The following is an 18714-nucleotide window of genomic DNA, read 5'->3' as shown; positions in this document are numbered from 1 at the left end:
CAATTTCAGAGATGTTAAAATGCAAAAAAAAAATAAAAATAAAAATAAATTCTAGGGTTAGATTTTACACACACACGCACATACGCATCCGTATGTTTAGAATTGTTTTCATGAAGGTGGGATAAGATCAGTGCTGTTGGGCCTTTTGCCTCTTTCTCTTGCCCCACCAGCTACACAGACCTCCAGCTTCCTTTCTCCAGCTGACTCTAGGGCAGTTGCCATCTCCCCAGCGTCACTGTCTGTGCCACTGTCCTTCCCATCAGTCAGTCTCCACTGGCACTAGAGAACATCCTGTACACGTTTTGCGCCCACTTGTGTGATTCCTAAGAATAGAAAGACACATTTGAAAGTTTGATTGACATCATCAATTTGCTTTCCCCATCATCAATTTGCCAGTTCACACAACCACCTACAGCTTTCGAGAGGGCCTTTCAAACAATTTCTAAGGCAGACTCTCTGACCCACTACTCACCCCTCCCACAAATGGCAAAACTAAAATCCCAATGAATAAGAACCTTGTCTGACGTCACAGGTCGCAGTGCTGGGATTAGGCCCAGGCGTCCTGGTGTCCAGGCTGCTGTTGTTGCTAAGAAACCACCCATCTAAGGTGGTCTCACCCTTCTGATAGTCTCATCCTCTTGCTTAAACACCTTCCATGGCTCTTTTGTGCCTGCAAGACAAATTCCAAATTCAACCCCCTCCATCTGGGGCTGCTGCCTTCAAGGTTGTGATGGGGTCTAGTGGTCAAGTGCCTGAGTTCTGAAGCTGCATGGTCCTAGGCTCTCATCTCTGTTCTGCTACATCATTGGGCACCTATTGCTGTGTCCCAGTCTCATGCAAAATGTTGGGTAAATACATCACTTTCTACCTGGGAACCCCAGGCAAGCTCTTTTACAACTGTGACCCTCACTTTCCTTCTCTGTATTTAAGGATTGACAGACATGGTCTGAGTCCAGTGCTCTGCCCGGCACCTGGTGCCCACTGAGTCTCATTAATGGGAGCTGTTCTTTTTTATCAGGATTGTCAGTCCCCCATCTGGGTGCCCTCAGCATTCTGAATGACCCAAATCCTCACACGGCCTCACTGGGAGCTGCCTGGCTGGGTTTTTTTATAATCTACACAGCCACCGCCTCGGAGATGGGTATGTGGGTGGTCTTTGGAGTCCCGGGAAGTTACTGTCCCAGAGGAGCTCTTGGGTCCCTTCGAACAGAGGAGGAGGAGATCCAGGTGGGTCTTGGCCCAGGGACCTCTGGGCAGGATCCGAGGAGGGGCTGGGGAACTTTGTCCAGCCAGCAAATCCCCCAGAATCCATGCCTCGGTGCCCTCCATCCCTGGTTCTGGCTTCTCTCTGCCACCAATTTGCTGTGGGATTTTGTGCAAAGAGCCTCTCCTCTCTGGGCATGTTTCCCCAGCTGTCATACAGGAAGCCTGGTTCCGTCCCCCTGGAGTCATGCGGGCACAGTGCGGGTAACGAAGGAATGAAAAACCCTGGGGAAGCTGTAAAGTACCCTATGCGTGTGCAGGCACAGCCACCTGCAGGTGCACGGGCGAGGGCGCCCGGCCTGGCTTCCCATCAGGGCTCCGCTCTGGTCCAGTGCCCCCTCCCTTCCCGGTCCGCTCTCCCTCCCTCTGTCCCTCCCTCCCTGCCGTCAAGGAGCGCTGGCTCCCGGCATGCCGTGCGCTGCTGACAGCCTTATAAATAGTCGCCTTTGCGGGCGGGCGGCCGGCGAGGACGGGCAGGGCACGCACTGTCCCCGGTGCCCACCCGCACCCCTCCCTCAGGTCAGTGTGTGCCCGTGTGTGTGTGTGCCTGTGCACGTGTGTGGGGTGCCCCTGCGGGGAGTGGGGAAGCCGCGCGCACCTGGGGGGTGCGTGTTTGTGTGTGTCAGGGTATCCTCGGGGTTTGGGTGGCTGTGTGTTTGTATCCATGGTTGTGATCTGTATACATCTGCTTGCCTGTATTCCCCAGGCGCTGCTCTGGGTATTTGTGCCACACTGTGTGTGCCATTGTGGATGTGTGTGTGTGTGTATGTTGCTCTCCCTCCCAGCCTCCGCGACAGTCACCCCTTTGTCCTGCCGGCACTCTTGGGGCTCCAGGTCCCTGCCCTTGGCACGTCCCAGCTGGGGACTGGGGAGGGGGAGCTGTGGCTGGACTCCCTGCCCCGAGGACCTGGGCAGGGGCAGCCTAGGTGATGGGAGGAGCTATCCTGTCATGTCATTTTGAGTGCTGGGGGGACGGGAAGCCCCCTGGATGTTTGGCCCCCTGCCCCAGCCTCCTGAAAGGCAGGGGCCCTGTGGGAGCCCTGGGACAGCCCATGGGGCCTTTCCTGAGTGCTGCTCAGTTACCTACCTAGGACTCTCCAGCAGCAGCAGGACTGGGCCTGAGGGTACAAGCCCAGAGAGGGTACACCAGCTGCCCAAGGTCACACAGCTGAGTGATGGAGTTGGGATTTGAACCCTAGCCAGTTGCCAACCACTGGAAATGCTGCTCTTGGTCAGAAGCTGGGAGACCTGGGTCTTGCCCTGGCCTTGCCTTGTGATTGAGATGAGGTCGCTGTCCCATTGGGCCTCAGCTCCCCAGGCCCTTCAGCAGACCACCCAGTCATATTAGGAGTTGCTGTGGCCCTGATTTGGGGGCCATATAAGGCCTGGGTGCGGAGCCCGTAACCCAACTCTGTCCTGGACCCCTGGCTTCTGTGAGGACTCCTCACAACCCAAGTTATTTTGGACCAAGAAGTGGCAGGTGCCAGCAGGACAGAGGGGCTTAGGTTACCAGGAGGGGGCAGGGCAGGGTGGGGTCGGGAACACTCCTCAGGGTGTCGCTGCCGGCTGTCCCTGGCCTGGGGACCCTCTCCCTCCCCCACCAGCTGCAGAGGGGCACTGGCAGCTCCTACTCTTCCTGAAGCACACTCAGCAGGAAAGAGGTTATAACTCATACCCCATGAGCAGCGGGACGGTCAGCAAAGCTGCTAAAGGACCTAGTGGGTGCCAGGCCCAGGGCAGCAGAAAACGTAGCCCCAAGTGTGACCTCAGCCAGGCCCTGGAGCAAGTCTCTCCTCCTCTCCAAGCCTCACTTCCCTCCCAAGGTGACTGTGAGGATGGAGTGAGGCTCCCAGCGCTGTGCTCAGCCGGGGCCAGGCCCAGTGTGGTGGACACAGGCCTGCAGTATACAACAGAGAGGCCCAGTACAGTGTGGTGTGTGTGATGCTGGGCGACGGTCACCTGCCAGTGTGGGAGTGGAGAGCAGAGTCCAGGAAGGCTTCCTGAAGGAGGTGACACCTGAACTGAGTCCTAAACAGTAGCACCTTGGGGAAGGGCATCCAGGTGTTGGGTGCAACATTAGCCGGGCCCTGGAGTGGGACACGGTCGTGGTGGATGAGGGAGATCGAAGCAGTTCAAGCAGTGGCTGATAAGGCTGCAGAAGGTGCTGGGGGCCAGCTTGCTGGGCCCGGTCAGCTACGTTAGGGTTCATTTTGGCGACTGAGGGGGCCATACATGGAAGGGTTTTAAGCAGGTAAAGACGTGGTTTGATGCTTGTCAGAGAAAACCCTGCAGATTGCCTGGTGGGGTATGGAGGTGAGGAGGCCCACGGGAGGCTGGAGCAGTGGCCAGGTCCCCTGCTTGGAACAAGGCAGTGGCGGTGAGGACACAGACTGGAGGGAAGTTCAGGAGCGGAGGGCTGGGACTTGCGTGTGTGGGGTGGATGTGCGTGGGGAGAAGGGCGTTCGCTCTGACTGCAGCCTCTGGCTGGGTGATAGGGCACAATGCTGGGGACATGGGAGGGACTGTTTAGAGGCTCGGGGTCTGCGGGGTCTCTGGGCCTGTCCAGGGGCTGTAGATGTTTGGGGCCGGGAGAGGAGGCCTGGGCTGGCTGAGCAGGGATGGGGGTCCTGGGAACCTGACGCCAAAAGTGAGAGGGTGGAGTAGGGGCCCCGGGTGGGGACGTCCCCGGCAGGAGGAACGCTAGCCAAGGGTTGAGGGTCAAAGGTCAAGGCAAGAGTGTCTCTGATGGTTGCTGGCGGCCTTGGGGAGGGCTGGTGGGTGGGGAGTAAAGAAGTGGGGGCCAAAGATGCGTTGCAGTAACTCTGAAGACACTGATGGGAAGGGAAGGTGGAGGGAGACCCCTGGGGCTGTGGATGCAGAGCGGGGTGGGGGGGGGGTCCCAGGAGGCATTGGGCTTGATTTACACACTGAGGGGAAAGTGTGGGCAGGGGCCACATCAGGGGTGGAACTTGGGCCTGTGCAAGGGTGAGAGCCTGGGGAGCCCCTCAGTTGAGGACCGTACAGGCTGTGGCCACGTGAGCAGCCCCACAAATTTCTCTCCCACCCTGGGCCTCTGTGTCCCTTTGAGCATCCTGGTCCAAACCTCATCCCAGATGAGGACACGTGCAGCTCCCCTCCCACCTGCCTTCCTCCGGGCCTTCCCCCCGGCCCTGGGGAGCGTTGTCAAGTTGTCGGGCAGATGCAGGATCCAGGGTCTGTTTTCCGGGAATTGCAAGGGGAGCAGCTCAGCGGTTGCTGGTGTGGCTGTTTGTGCCCCTCGGTGCTGCCCCCGCTGTCTGGCTCCAGAGGGAGGAGGCAGGGACAGGACAGTGGAGGCACCCAGAGGAAAGGGGACTTTGTCAAGTTCTCCCAGCCTCCTGGGCCTTCCCTGCCCCCAACGGCCCCTCCACCCCCAGAGGACGGTCAGGGCCTAGCCACACCATGTGGCGGGGCGGGAGCAGAGGCCGGAGAATCCCCCTCACCCGCCCCGCCTGTGCCCTTGTCTTGCAGAGTGCTGCCTCGGCTCCCCAGACCTCGGCAGGATGGAAGGTACGGAAGCTCCTCTCGTTTCCTGCTCACAGCCTGGGCCTCAGTGTGCCCATCTGTTTAGGGGGTGGGCTTTCGGAAGACATTCGGGGAGGGTTCGGATGTGGCTCTGGGACTGCTAGAAGGGGCCTATCTGGGGGCCTCCAGCATCCTCCTTAGGCCTCTCGTGGGATATGCCAGCTCCAGGATTACTTTTAGAAGGGGAGAGGCCTCCTTGAGGCTCCTAAGGGCCCCACAGCTCACCTCCTACACTGGTATTTATAGAGCTGAATCTCTGGCTCTTTCTGGAGAGGGAGGCGGCACTGGTGAGGGAAGGCCTGCCCTGTGGAGAGGCCCCAAGAGTGCAAATGCCAAGGCAAACAATGACACATTCCTGCCCCTCTCCCGGACCAGCAGGGGCGGGTCTTGAGGATGTCTTGGGCCCTCCTGGCTCCTACAGGCTGGGACCTGGAGGGAGACGTGGGCCAAGAGCCCGGCTGGCCCGCCTCCTGGCAGCACCACCCGTCCCTCCCTGGCGCTGGGCCTCGGCCTGGGCGGCTCTTAAAGGAACCCAGCTGTCCTGGCTGCTGCTGCGGCCTGAGGCCGGCGGTCATCCTTCCACCCCCGGGCCTCTGAACATCCGCTGCCACTGGGCTGTGGCCTCCCCCCACGGCCAGGCTTGTGCCCATCACACGGCAGCAGACATTGGGAACCCACAGAAGTCGTTCTTCGGCAGCTCCTCTAGACCTCCAGCCCCGTGGCTGGGAGGACCCTGGGGAACTGCCGAGCTCACGTCCCCACTGGGGCAGGGACTTCTTTCCTAAGTGCACACAGCGAGCTCCTACTTCCCTGAGAAGTGGGGAAGGCCTGGCAGCCTGGGAAGAGGCCCCGGCCCCAGTCCTAGCTCTGGCATCCCTGGGGCAGGCCCCTGCCTCTAGGCCTAGGTTCCCCTCTCTCTGGTGGGGCTACGGTGTTGAAACGTAAGCTCCCTCCCTCTCCGGGCAAGGGTTCCACGTGCCCACCAGAGCCCTCTTCCCCGGCAACCGTCTCCAGGGCAACGTATGTTGTGGTTGCCAACTCCACACTGGTACCGCCCAGGGAAGGCAGGCGGCAGGCTGGCCCAGGGCCTGGGAGGGGAAGGGTAGGGGACACGGCGGAGCAGGACCATGCGGGCCTGCTGCTCGGCACCAGACGCCCGCAGCGTGGAAGACGCTAACGCCCGAGGTGACCGGGCGTCTCGGTCCAGCTGCCCACAGGGAGGGGCCGCGAGGGCTGGCGTCCGAGCCCCTGAGGGGCACCCTCACAGCGTGTGCTGAGCCCGTAGCCTTCAGGCCTCTGCCTCTCTGCCTGGAACACCCTCTTCTCCCTGGCCTGTCTCAGTCTCTGACTTTTCCTCGCCCCATTATCCCTCACTCTGGGCCGACTCATCTGCCTCTCTGACGGGACCATGAGCTGTGTGTGTGCAACTGCCTGGGGCCCAGCACAGGCCTGGGATCCCAGAGGTACCTCTGGTTCTCTGTCCAGTGACTCACTGAGCTCTGCTTCCCTTTTCTCTCCCACAGAGAAGCTGAAGAAAACCAAGATCATCTTTGTGGTGGGTGAGTCCAAGGCAGGCGGGTGAGGCAGCAGGCAGGGCGGGGCTGTGCAGGCCCTGGTGGGAGCCTGGGCCTGGGGCTGCACCCTGGGCTCTGCCCCCGCTTCACTGGGTGACCCGGGCAGACCCTGTCCCTGCAGGGGTCCCATTTCTCGGGGCTTCTGAATGGGCGGGCGCTTGCAGGCGGGCCTGGCTCGGGGAAGGGCACCCAGTGTGAGAAGATTGTCCAGAAGTACGGCTACACCCACCTCTCCACCGGGGACCTCCTGCGGGCTGAGGTCAGCTCAGGCTCAGCCAGGGGCAAGATGCTGTCGGAAATCATGGAGAAGGGGCAGCTGGTGCCACTGGTGAGTGGGCCCCGGCAGGGTGAGGGTTGGGGGTGATGGTGGCCCTGAGTGGACACCAGCCAGCAAAGCCCATGACACACTAGCAAGGCTGACCATGACCTTCCCTGTTTTTGAACCCTCCTGAGGGTCCCCACTGCCCTTGGCAGAAAGCTCCTTCCGGAAGCTCCCAAGAACCTCCAGGACCTGCCCTGCCAACCCTTCCAGACTCCCACCACCCTGGCCTTTCTGTCCCCTCACATTGGTCACACTCTTTCCTGCCTGGAATGTTCTTTCCTCCTCATCTTTCATACCTTGCTGACTCCTCAGACTTAGGCTAAGACCCCCCCCCTCCCGCCAACTTTATACTCCAGTAGCCTCCCTTCTTTGCCCGTATAACCCATGTCATGCTTGGAAACTATAAATCAACTGTGTAATTGTCTGTCCCCTCAGCAGACTGAGTTTGCGGAGGGCAGGGAAGGTCTGCTTTGTTCACAGCTGTGTCCTCAGGGCCCAGACAGGAGGCTGGGAGGAGGGCCTCAGTCATATTATTGAGTGAATGAAGAAATGAATGAATGAATGAACAAATGAATGAATGATTCAATCAATCAATCAAGTCGTCACAGTTCACAGAAGACTTCCTGGAGAGGGAGGCTTGTTTGGGAAATGTGTGTTAGGGCAGAAGGCATTTCAGGCTGTGGGGCCACTCGTGCAGAGGCCCGAGGAGGGGGTGGAGAATAGGGGCTCATGACTCCGCCTTCTTTTGCCACGCCTCCAGGACACAGTGTTGGACATGCTCCGAGACGCCATAGTGGCCAAGGTAGATACTTCCAAAGGCTTCCTGATCGACGGCTACCCCCGGGAGGTGCGGCAGGGAGAAGAGTTTGAACGGAGGGTAAGTGCACCCTCATGGAGCTGTGACATGGGATGGGCAGGCAAAGGCTGGGGAATTCACAAACCTGGCCGCAGGTTCCAGCTCAGCTGCTTGAGGCCTTGGGCCAGTCAGTCTGCCTCTCTGAACCTTGGTGTCCCCAACTGCAAAATGGGGACAGACAGTTCGCAGCTGCCTTGAGGGGCAGCGTGGGGATCAGAGAGAATGCATCCTTCAAAAGTGGGGCTTGGCACCCCATAAACACACTATCAGAGGGGCAGGGAACAGCATGGCTAGGACTGGAAGGGTCACGCTGGTGTGGGGAGAACAGAATCTGTGGGGCAGGGCAACCGGCAGTGATGTGGTGGGGACCTTCAGGCCGGGCTGAGGCCTCGAATGCCACAGAGGGGCGTCTAGTCTCCTTCCAGGCGCCACGGGGAATCTGGCTAGAAAGAGTGAGCCTTGAGGATGAGGGCTCTGGGCTGCCTGGCATGGGTGTCCCCCAGGAAGACTTTCCACAGTGGGGGAGCACCTCACCCAAACACACACATGTGCAGGCACATGTGCCCACAGGCATACAAGCACACGTACATGTGCACACAGGTACAGACACACATGCACAAGGCCAGAGGCATATGCACACATGTACACAGGCGTGTAATGTACACACACGCACACTCATGCAACGTGTGTGCACGGATGCAGTACATCCAGATACAGGGATGCACAGAGATGCACACATATGTGCACACACAGTTGCACACACATACACCAATACCTCTGATGTCACAGGCCATATGGGGGAAACAGATGAAACTGCAAGTGCCTAGGAGGAGGGAGAGGTCTGCTGACCTCTAAGGGTGGGTGCGGGCTCAGGGAGGGCTTCTCGGCAGCAGGAATGCCTGCGGGGAGGACGGGGCATCTTAGGGGGCTGGGGCAGGACAGACCTCCATCCCCATTACCTGTCTCTGTGAGGCTGGGCCATCTTTGGGCTTCCATAGCTTTGAGCCTCATCCAGAGGGAGGATATTATATTCCTTGACCTCGAAATGGCTGCAAGACCTCAAGAAAGTGTCTGTCCTGGTCTGGGCCTCAGTTTCCCTATCTATGCAATGGGGATTGGCTGGGTTTCCTTCAGACTAGGAGGCCATGGACCCTGAGGTCAGATGCCAGGCAGTCCTGAGGCATGTCCTGATGTACCAGATGCATGATGTCACCTCAGGCCCTCAGGGTCACATCTAGAAAATGTGGTTAATGAAAGTTAACCCATCCCTCCTGGGGCTGTTGTGAGTGCTACTGTGCGGGCTGGGCACCTGGTCTTCTTAGCTCTGGACACAAGGGGGCGCCTGGGCCTCACCGAAGGAGGACTGGTCGGCCTTCTGGCCCTTCCAAATCTTCCCCGCGGATGAAATGCTTATTGCAATGACAGTGACATTGTTCAGAAACCCCAGAGCTCAGCAGGCCCTCGCCCCTTCACTCAGCCCTCCTTATTCCTTTGTCAAGTTCATATCCAGCCTTGCAGGTATAAGACGCACCTACCTGCCCTCGGGGGCTCCAGGCCTGGCTGGGAGAGGGACCTTAAGTAAATAACCAGAGGCCCTCCTGAGACAAGCTCAAGGCAGAAGTAAAGGGGACTGGAAGAGCATGTCGCAGAGAGCTGGGATGGTGGGGGGGTTGGGCATCTGCAAAGACTGTCCTAGAGGAATGAGATTTTAGCTCAAATCTGAAGGCGAGCACTTGGTATTGAGGGAAAGGGTTCCTGGCCAAGGTTCCCGGCATGAGCAAAGGCCTGGCAAGGGAGGAGGTGGATGAGAGCCCAGACCACAGACAGTCCATGTGGCTGAAGCCAGGAGAGCAAAGGACTGAGAAGCACAAGATGAGGAGGGTGGGAAGGGTAGGTCAGGTAAGGAGTTAGGACTTTCTCCTGAGGGCACTGGGGAGCCATGGAAGAGGTTTGAGCAGGGGAGGGGCAGGGCAGATTGGTTTTAGGAAGGTCCCTCAGGCTGCCTTGCAGGAAGGGCTTGAGGGTCCGAGTGGGTCTCAGTGGGGACTCAGAAGTGGGAAGATGGGGAGGAGATGGCCCCAGGGGGCAGGAATGAAGCCCCTGTAAATAGTGCCCCGCCCGCAGATCGGACATCCCACGCTGCTGCTGTACGTGGACGCAGGCCCCGAGACCATGACCAAGCGGCTCCTGAAGCGTGGAGAGACCAGCGGACGTGTGGACGACAATGAAGAGACCATCAAGAAGCGCCTGGAGACCTACTACAAGGCCACAGAGCCCGTGATCGCCTTCTACGAGAAACGCGGCATCATTCGCAAGGTGCGGGCCCGAGGGGGCCCTAGGAAACCTGGGTCTTTGCCTGGCTTGGCCTCAAATTGCTGTGACCTTGGGCCAGCTCTCCTGTCTGGGCCTTGGTTTCCCCACTGGTTGGATGAGGGCCTGCTGTCCGCTGTGGCTGGGCTCGGGGAGCCTGGCCTGGCTTCCGGGAGAGGTCAGCCCCCTGCCTCGGTGGGGCCCACCCAGCCTTCCCCGGCATCCTGCCCTCATGGCCCATCTCCCCACAGGTCAATGCCGAAGGCTCCGTGGACAGTGTCTTCTCCCAGGTCTGCACCCACCTGGACGCCCTCAAGTAGCAAAGCTGGAGCCCCTTCCCCAGCTCAGAGCCCGGCCCCACCCTCGTCCTGACTCAAGGCCTTCCCAGCCTGAGCTCAGCGCTTCCACCCTGCCCGGCCGGAGCACAGGCAGAGGAAGCCACTTTATCCTGTTTTCATGGACAGCCGAGCACTAAAGGAATTTCCAAGGACATTCAGTTTTACTCCTTTTTCTTTGATTCCATCAGGGATGATTCACATGGCGTGGCCGCCCCAGCCTTGAGTCCCCAGCCCCTGCCCTTCCCGTACCTCTTCGGGCCCCTCAGCCCACCTCAGCCGGCGCCCCTCTCCTAGCTCCGCTGGAAGACGCAGGGCCCTTCCTCACACATGGCGTGCTGGGCCTGGGCTGTGACTGAGGAGTGGTTCTGGCTCTCGGGGACTCGTGGTCAGGCAGAGCTGGGCCCTGGCCTGGGTTCCTCTGCATCCTTGTCGTGTGGCCTTGGTCCTGAGCCCCTTAGCTCTCCGAGTGTGTTCTCTGTCCCGAACCCCTGCTGGGGACTGGGCTGGAGCAGGCAGCGTGGTCATGGGCTGTGGGAGGGCTTCCTGGGCAGTGGGGGCAGCACACATCAGCCGGCCGAGTGGGCAGCGAATTGGCCTCCTTGGTGCAAGAAGCTCTGAGGGTCCGGAAAGGGCATCGGGATTGAATGGGGGGTCATGGTCAGGGGTGCCTCCCTGATGAGGCGAGACCTGAAGGATATCCTACCATGTGGTCCTGGACAGGTCACAACCTGCCCTTCCTGAGCCCATTTCCAAATCTGAATTAGGATCAGTGCCCCCTCCCCCAACCCTCCCCCAAGGTTAGGATGAGAACACACTGAGCAAGGGGTGTGGGTGGTCAGTTACCGTGGCCTGTGGGACCGGAGACCAGAGCAGCCTCAGGGAGGTGCAGGGCTGGGGTGCTCTGGGGCTGCCCCGGAATCCCCTGGGGAGAAGCATCTTCCCTTTTCTGTTCTCTTTCACTCTTTGACCTCATCACGGAGAGAGTCTCCATTGGTGCTCACGTGTCCCTAACACATGTCCCAAGCCCAGCTGGCTCCCTTTAAAGCCAAGAGAGCCTTCAGCAGGGCACCCCCAGCTGGAACGAAATCCTGTGCGGGGCTGATGGTGCCCCTGTGTGTCCCCTTCTACCTACAGCAAGTGCGGCTGGTTTTCCATTTACAGTAGTTATTTAAACTTTCCTTTAAAATAAACGTATTTAAGTTATAAAAGATGAGTCTATTGAAAGAAGAACACGAAATCAATAACTGATAGCACAGGGGAGATAGGTTCTAGAAGGCAGGCATCATGCGGCCCTGGGTGGGGTGCGGGCCGAAGGTCTCTGCAGCTGGTCTTTCTGTGCCCCGTGCCACCTCGGGTGCGCCGGGAAGCCCCAACTCACTCTGTGACCGCCCACCTCGGGGTCTCCAAGTCGCATCTGTCAAACTGGGCTAAAACACGCACACACGCATGCACACGCACACACGTGCACACACACACACGTGCACACACACGTCCTCTGTCGAGGTTGTCATGATCAGCCCAAGGATGAGTGGAAAAACATGCCCCCAAGATGAAAAAAAGCTAAGAGAAATCCACCTGACAAAATTGTCTTCAATATCTTCATTTTTTTAAATTACAGCTTCATTAATTCAGGTGTGTTTTCAGTTTATGAAAACCTAAGCTGACCCAAACTATTCACCATGGAATCACTTTATTCACTAAAGAAAAAAAACAAACCCTTGAAAACTTGAAAAAAGCACAAAATTTTTAACAGCTCCAGTAACTACCACCACCCCATCCTTGCCACCGCGAGCCTCCCTTTGAGGGTTTCCCTAGTTCACGTTTCTGGAGCAACGGCTATGCTGGCAAAAGATGGGGTCGCGAGCCCCCAGCCTGCTGTGCTGTGGCTCCCAGAATGAGGGCAGCCGTATTCACAAAATTCCATCCCACCTACTCAGCCCAGACCAGCTCTGGGCAGCTCAGTGCACAGAGCTCAGAGGGGCCCCTGGTAGCGGGAGTTTCCTTGAACTGGAACTCTGGAGTGGGGCCTTGAGGGTACAGAGGAGTTTGCTTCACCATGAGACAGAGGGCATGGAAGGGCGGAGGGAACAGCTCTGCGGAGCCTCAGAGGTGGAGAGGACCAGTTGTGGGGAGGGCTGAGGCCTTAGAGGGACAGGAGTGCAGGCTAGAGGCAGGGCAGTAGCAAGAGCCAAGCCTGGTGGGTGGTGGGCAGCGGGGCTCTCAGGGCCTTGAATGCTGACTCAAGTATCAAGTCTTTCCCTTAAGAGCAATGGGAAGCTCAGAAAGAGCTTTGTTTTTTAATGAAAAATTTCAAACAAAGTGAAAATTGGAGGAAATAATATAATGAACACCCATATACCTATCACCAAGATTTAGTAATTGGGAACATTTTTCCATACTTCATTGTTTTACTTTCGCCAAGCTATTTTAAAGTAAATTACAGATAAGAGAAAATTTCACCACTGAAGTCTGACTTCAGCATGACTCTCCAATAAATAAGGACACTTTCCTATATAACCACAACTCAGAGGTCCAAGAACACTAAGTTAACAGTAACATTGTGATAGGTAATAATCAGACCACATGCAATTTTCCCCAATTGTCCCCAAAATGTATCTTTGGTCAAACCGGGATTCTATCCAGGACCACATGCTGCATTTGGTTGTGATGTCCACTAAACCTCTGTTAACCTAGAATGCCCTTCCTACTCTTTGACATTGGCCTGTGATGGGATCAGCTGTCCTGCAGAAAATTGTTCCTTCCAGATTTGTCTGTTGCTTCTTCGTGGTGGTGTTTAACTAGCTCCCCCGTCCCCTGAATTTATTGTAAACTGGAAGTTAGTTGTAGAGGCTTCGTAGATGCAAGTGAAGCCTTTGGGGCAGGATACCTAATAGGTGAGGCTCAGGAAGGGTTTTTAAAACAGGCAGGATCGTCAGATCTGCAGCGCTTCCAGCTTTAACCTGCACACGCATCTCCCTGGGGTCTTATTAAAAAGCTGATTCTGATTCAGCAAGTCTGGTTTGGGAGGGAGGCCCCAGCTGCTGGTCCGAGGCCCACACTTTGAGGAGCTCAGAGAGAAGCTGCTCTGTGGAGGCGAGAGCCCAGGGAGGGCGTGGGAGGAGGGGGCATCTCTAGGGTCAGCGTGTGCTCAGCCCCTAGTGGTGAGCTGAGAGGGCGGCATGGCATTGGATCTGAGACAGCAAAAGCTGTCACACTCTTGAGGTCTCTGGGGACACTCCAGGTTTGTCCCAGGATGTTGGAACATTCTAACCATTCAGAGGACTGATACAGTGCCTCTGTAACTTCAGGGTCTCGGACAGGGTGGGATCCCAGGTAGGGAGGTGTCCTCAGATGCCTCCCGTTTACTGAGCCCCTAAGTCTTGGCCTCGGGGCTCCTGAGGGCCTGGCCGGAGGCGCTGAAGTGGGAGAGGAAGGAAGCGGAAGCGGGGAGCAGAGGAGGCCAAGGCTGTCGCCTCCCAGCCGCGAGAGGGGCCTCGAGTAAACAGGAAGGCCTGGCGGCTCCACAGTGGGGGGGCTTTGGAGGGGGTTGCAGAGCCCTACTGGACATGCGCAGCAGGCGAGCACAGGGCTTCCTCTCTGGCAAGCAGACCCAGAGAGGTTGTGTGGCTTGTCCCGGGTCACACAGCGAGGCAGGGGCACAGGACTAGACCCTCGCCTGCCTCTCCTGCTTCTGCCCCCATCCTGGGGTTCTGGTGCAGGGTCTCCTGCTTCTGTTGCCCACTGTGGTTCATGGGGTGCTGGACAGTCTCTCCCCTTCTTGGGCCTCAGTTTCCCTTCCTATGAACTCAGAGTCCCTACAACTCAGAGGTTCTAGTATCCTGGCCCAGTGGAATCCTTCTGCCTCCAAGGTCATCTTCACGGGTTCTCTAGACCTTGGGCATCGTCGGGTTTTGTCAAGAAGGTCAACATCACCCAGGAGGCGGCAGGTACCAGGACCTTTCCTCGGGGAAAGAGAGGGAGACTTTGAGGGATTTCCCTCTTCTAGAATAGAGTCTGGCAGGACCACTGACCCTGGTCACCTCCCTGTACCCTTGGGGAGTCATTTGCCCTCTGCAGAGACCTTGTCCCTGGGCTCAGAATGCCCCCAACACCCACACCCTGGAGACTCAGAATCACAACCTATGAGACCCCAGGCTGTGTAGCCCAGTGGTTAAGTTCATTCATTCATTGCATGAGCACTTACTGAATGCCTGTCGTGGGCCAGGCACTATGCTAAGCGATGGGGATTCAGCAGCAAACAAAGCAAGGCCCTTGCCCTCATGGAACTTCTGTTGTAAAGAGGGAGACAGACAGAATAAACAGTATATAGTATGTCAGATGGGGACATGCACCCGAGGTCCAATTGCTGGCTTGGGGAGAGGGCTATTTACAATGCGGTGGGAAGCCCTCACTGCCCATGCGACATTTGATCTGCAACTTAAAGGATGAGGAGCAAGACCTGTGGTTATCTAGGGGGACAGTGTTTCAGGGAGCGGGAACAGCAAGTGCAAAGGCCCTGAGGTGGGCATGTGCTTGGTACGTTCAAGGAACAGCAAGGAGGCCAGCTGCAGTGGATTGAGCGAGTTGGGGAAGAGCAGAGGTCCAAGAGGGGACAGGGGTGGGGAACCTCCAGGGCCATTTAAGGGGCTCTGCCGTTTACACTGAGTGACATGGTTGCCTGCAGAGGGCACTGAGCAGAGGAGGGATGGAACTTGACTTGGTTTTAACGGATTCCCTTTACGGTGTACAGAATGGGCTGGGAGCAAAGGTGGAAGCAAGAAAGCCCACTGAGGCAGTGACTGCTATATTCCCAGAGGTGCTGGTGGTGACCAGAGCGGCAGCTGTAGGGTGGTGGGAACCCCACAAACAATGGGAATTTGGGGGGAGGAAACAACAAGATTTACTTATAGGTTGGATGAGGGGCATAACAGAAAGAGTCAAGGTCACCCTTAAGTCTTGAGCAACGAGAGGAGGGAGCTGTCATGGTCTGAGATGGGGAGACTGAGGCAGGAACAGTTGGCAGAGGACGAATAGAGCCCAGTTTTGGATGTGTGAAGTCTGAGTTGCTTATTAAGGGCCTGGAGCCTGGGGGAGAGTTCTGGCTAGAGACACAAAGCTGGGAGCCACCAGTATATGGATGGTATTTAAAGCTATTTGTCTGGGCTTCCCTGGTGGCGCAGTGGTTAAGAATCCGCCTGCCTATGCAGGGGACACAGGTTCGAGCCCTGGTCCGGGAAGATCCCACATGCTGCAGAGCAACAAACCCATGCGCCACAACTACTGAGCCTGCATGCCACAGCTACTGAAGACTGCACGCCTAGAGCCTGTTCTCTGCAACAAGAGAAGCCACCGCAATAAGAAGCCCGTGCACCGCAATGAAGAGTAGCCCCAGCTCGCCGCAACTAGAGAAAGCCTGCGCGCAGCAAGACCCAACACAGACAAAAATAAATAAATAAATAAATAAATTTATTTAAAACAAACAAATAAATAAACAAAACTATTTGTCTGGATAAGGGCACCCAGAACAGTCCTTCTCAAACTTTAATGTGCACGTGAATGCCCTAAGGATACTGATGAAAGGCAGGTTCTGACTCAGCAGGTCTGGGGCAGGGCCTGAGAGAAGCTCCCAGGAGATACTAAGACTCCTGGCTGTCCAGTGGTTAAGACTCTGCACTTCCACTGCAGGGGGCGCGGGTTCGATCCCTGGCCAGGGAACTAAGATCCCGCATGCCACATGGCGTGGCCAAAAAAAGAAAAAAAAAAAAAAAAAAAGACTACACTTTGAGTAGCGATCATCTAGGGCATTATATTCTGTGGCCAAGACCCATGGGTGGGCAATGAAATCAATAGGGTGGCTAGTGATCAATATTTGAAAGAAAATGGAACAGGGTGGATGTACCTCATAAGGGTATATATACCTATACATAGGTTCACAAAATGTTTGTTTTAATTATTTGAGCCTGAATCCCAGGGTTTGTGCTGGGACATGATGTCATGGTCACAAAGATTTGAGAAAACCTGACTTGGAAGTGAGGGTAAACAGAGAAGGGAAGAGACCCAGGGTCCAAGCATGGGAGGATGGGGAGGAACCAGTGAAGAGACAGATAAGGCGACCAGGGAGGTGGGAGGAAAACCAGGACGGAATGTTCTGGAAGCCAAGGGAGGAAAGACAGGCCCAGATTTGAATTATCCTCTGCTTCTCCTCAGCCCTGTTGTCCTGCACACCTGAGCCTCAGGTTCCTCTATTGTAAAATGGGGACATGACGGTCTCAGCCCGTTATAGTGGCTGTGAGGTGGCACTTGGCACAGGGCAAGTGTGTGAGTGGTGCAGTGATTCTGATTGTTCTCCTGGGCTTTGAGCTCCCCCAGGCCAGCAGGCTGGCCTCCCACTGCGCAGAGGAAGAAACTGAGACCCAGAATATGTTAAAGTCTTGCCTGAAGCCACAAGGGCAGAGCCTGGATACCCTGACTCCCAGGCCAGTGCCCTCTTTCCCCTGTACCCACTTTTTCCCTTGCCCATGTGGGTCTGGCCCTGCTCTTTTTTGACAGCCCCTGGCTCCAGGCCGGTGCTGGAGACGGACTGCCGCCTGGTGGGGGGATCCCTGGGGGCCGCCTAAAATTCCTCCAGTGGCCAGTGGCCAGGGTACACGTGCTCCATCCCTTCCTGCAGCCCTGGCCTTCCCGGCCAGCCAGGGGGAGGAAAGAGTGGAGTTCGTGTACCTGCCCACGGTGGGGCCCAGGCACAGACGTCTGGCTACTGGCCACATCTCTTTGGCGTGTGGATAGGCAGGCGGCACCCGAAAATGTCTGTATCAGTCAGAGCCCCAGCAGGAAACAGATGGCACGCTCCAGTGGGATAATTTGAGAAGAGTTTAATGAAGGGTCTGTTGACACAGGTGTGGGCAGGGTGGAGGGGAACCACAGGGGACCGTGCAGAGCCCGGGGCTGGCAGCGGCCGTGGGCCATGACCATCCTTGGCCTGAAGGGCTTTGTGGAGAGGGCCAGGTCAGGGCTGTGGCCTTCAGTGCAGGGAGGCCACCAATTTGCAGTGACCCTGCAGGGAAGGCACCAGAGGAACAACTCCTCCTCCTCCTTCCCCTCTCTGAACTGTGCAGGGCTGAGAGGAGGTAGATGTGTCCACTGGGACGGAGCATGCATCCGGGGGGCAAACAGGAGACCGCTAACTCAAGGTCTGTCCCCGCCCGTGAGACAGTGTGACCGTGCAGCTTCCTGGGGACAGGCAGCCCAGTCCCGGACTGGCATCTTCCACTGGGGAACAGGAGCGAGGCTTACCTCTCTGTGCCTCAGTTTCCCTATGCCTCCATGGCCCCAGCCCCTGCCTTACCTTCCAGGGCACTTGATGATTTCAAGGGCCAAAGAGTCCTGGCTCTGTGCTGGGGACACAGTGGTGCAGAGGCATCAAAAGCCCCTGCCCTCGAGGGGCTTCTAGTCGAGTGGAGAGACCTACATAGCACGACACACAAGCGGGGGTGGGGGAGGCCCGCGGTGCTGTGGGAGCTTCGGGGTGACCGCCTCTCCACCCCAGGGGGTCCCAATCTCTTCCTTCCTCCACCAGGTCTCTGGGGTCAGGGCTCCAGGCCCTCCTGTGCTGCCTATAGATTTTTCTTTCCCTGGAAGTTTGCTGCAAGTTCTTCCTGTGTCCACCTGCAGCCTCTCCTGCTTTCAAGAGAAACCCGGTGGATCTTGTTTACAACGTGGGAGGGGTTGGATTGTGCAGCATGAAGGTGGGAGGGAGGGAGGTTTGAGAAGGGCCTCCTATGGGGTCCATGTTACGGCCTCAGATGCCCCGACGCCCATTCTGGACCACAATCCCCCTCACCCGGTGACATCTGTCCTCTCCAGATTCAGCTCAGACGGGAGCAGCAGGGAAGGAGCTGAGCTTGGAGCCAGGCAGTCCTGGGGTCTCCAGCTGGGGGTCTCCCAAACCTCAGGAGGCCTTGGGCTCCTCCTCTGTCAATGGTGTGACTTAGGGGTGGCTGTGAGGATTCAGAGCTGATAAGGTGAACGCCTAGGGCGGGGCAGAAGGAGAGTTCAGCCCCAGGGAACTGGATTAACTAACTGTCCCTGGGGCACAGACGCTGGTAGAGGGGCCTGGGAAACCTCACCCAACCTTCCCCCACTGAAGCCACCCTTTGCCTCGTGGCGCCCACCTCCCCATCTCCGTGGCTGCAGGAAAAGACAGAGGAGCTGCCACTCTCGGGCTGACGCTTTGGGGTGGCCCCGTCCTCCCTGTCACGGCCTTCCTGGCCTGCTGGCCCGAGATGGGTCTCCTGTGAGCCCACACTCAGGTCTGGCCGGGAATTGGCCACGCAGCCAGCCGCAGGGCTGGGCAAGCGAACCTTCCCCCCCGCCACCCCAACTCCGTTCCCCACCCAAGGAGCCACACCCGCCCTTCACCCGGGGGTCAGCTCCTGCAGACACACACACACTCCGGCTCTGCCCTCTGCTCCCTTCAGAGACAGCCAG

The 18714-nt window shown here is 57.5% G+C and overlaps 1 protein-coding gene across 1 annotated transcript; it reads left to right on the top strand.

Annotated features, from left to right (window-relative positions):
* The first annotated feature begins 1671 nt into the window (after positions 1–1671).
* AK1 (adenylate kinase 1) lies at positions 1672–10381 on the top strand. Its single transcript, XM_059925695.1, has 7 exons — positions 1672–1782; positions 4774–4812; positions 6351–6386; positions 6566–6729; positions 7484–7600; positions 9704–9895; positions 10141–10381. Exons 2-7 carry the CDS (start codon positions 4806–4808, stop codon positions 10207–10209), a joined length of 585 nt encoding a protein of 194 aa, XP_059781678.1. The 5' UTR covers positions 1672–1782; positions 4774–4805; the 3' UTR covers positions 10210–10381.
* Positions 10382–18714: the final 8333 nt, after the last annotated feature.

The sequence above is a fragment of the Balaenoptera ricei genome, chromosome 6, assembly GCF_028023285.1.
Source record: "Balaenoptera ricei isolate mBalRic1 chromosome 6, mBalRic1.hap2, whole genome shotgun sequence".
Classification (NCBI taxonomy): domain Eukaryota; kingdom Metazoa; phylum Chordata; class Mammalia; order Artiodactyla; family Balaenopteridae; genus Balaenoptera; species Balaenoptera ricei.
This window is presented reverse-complemented; position numbering and strand designations above follow the sequence as displayed.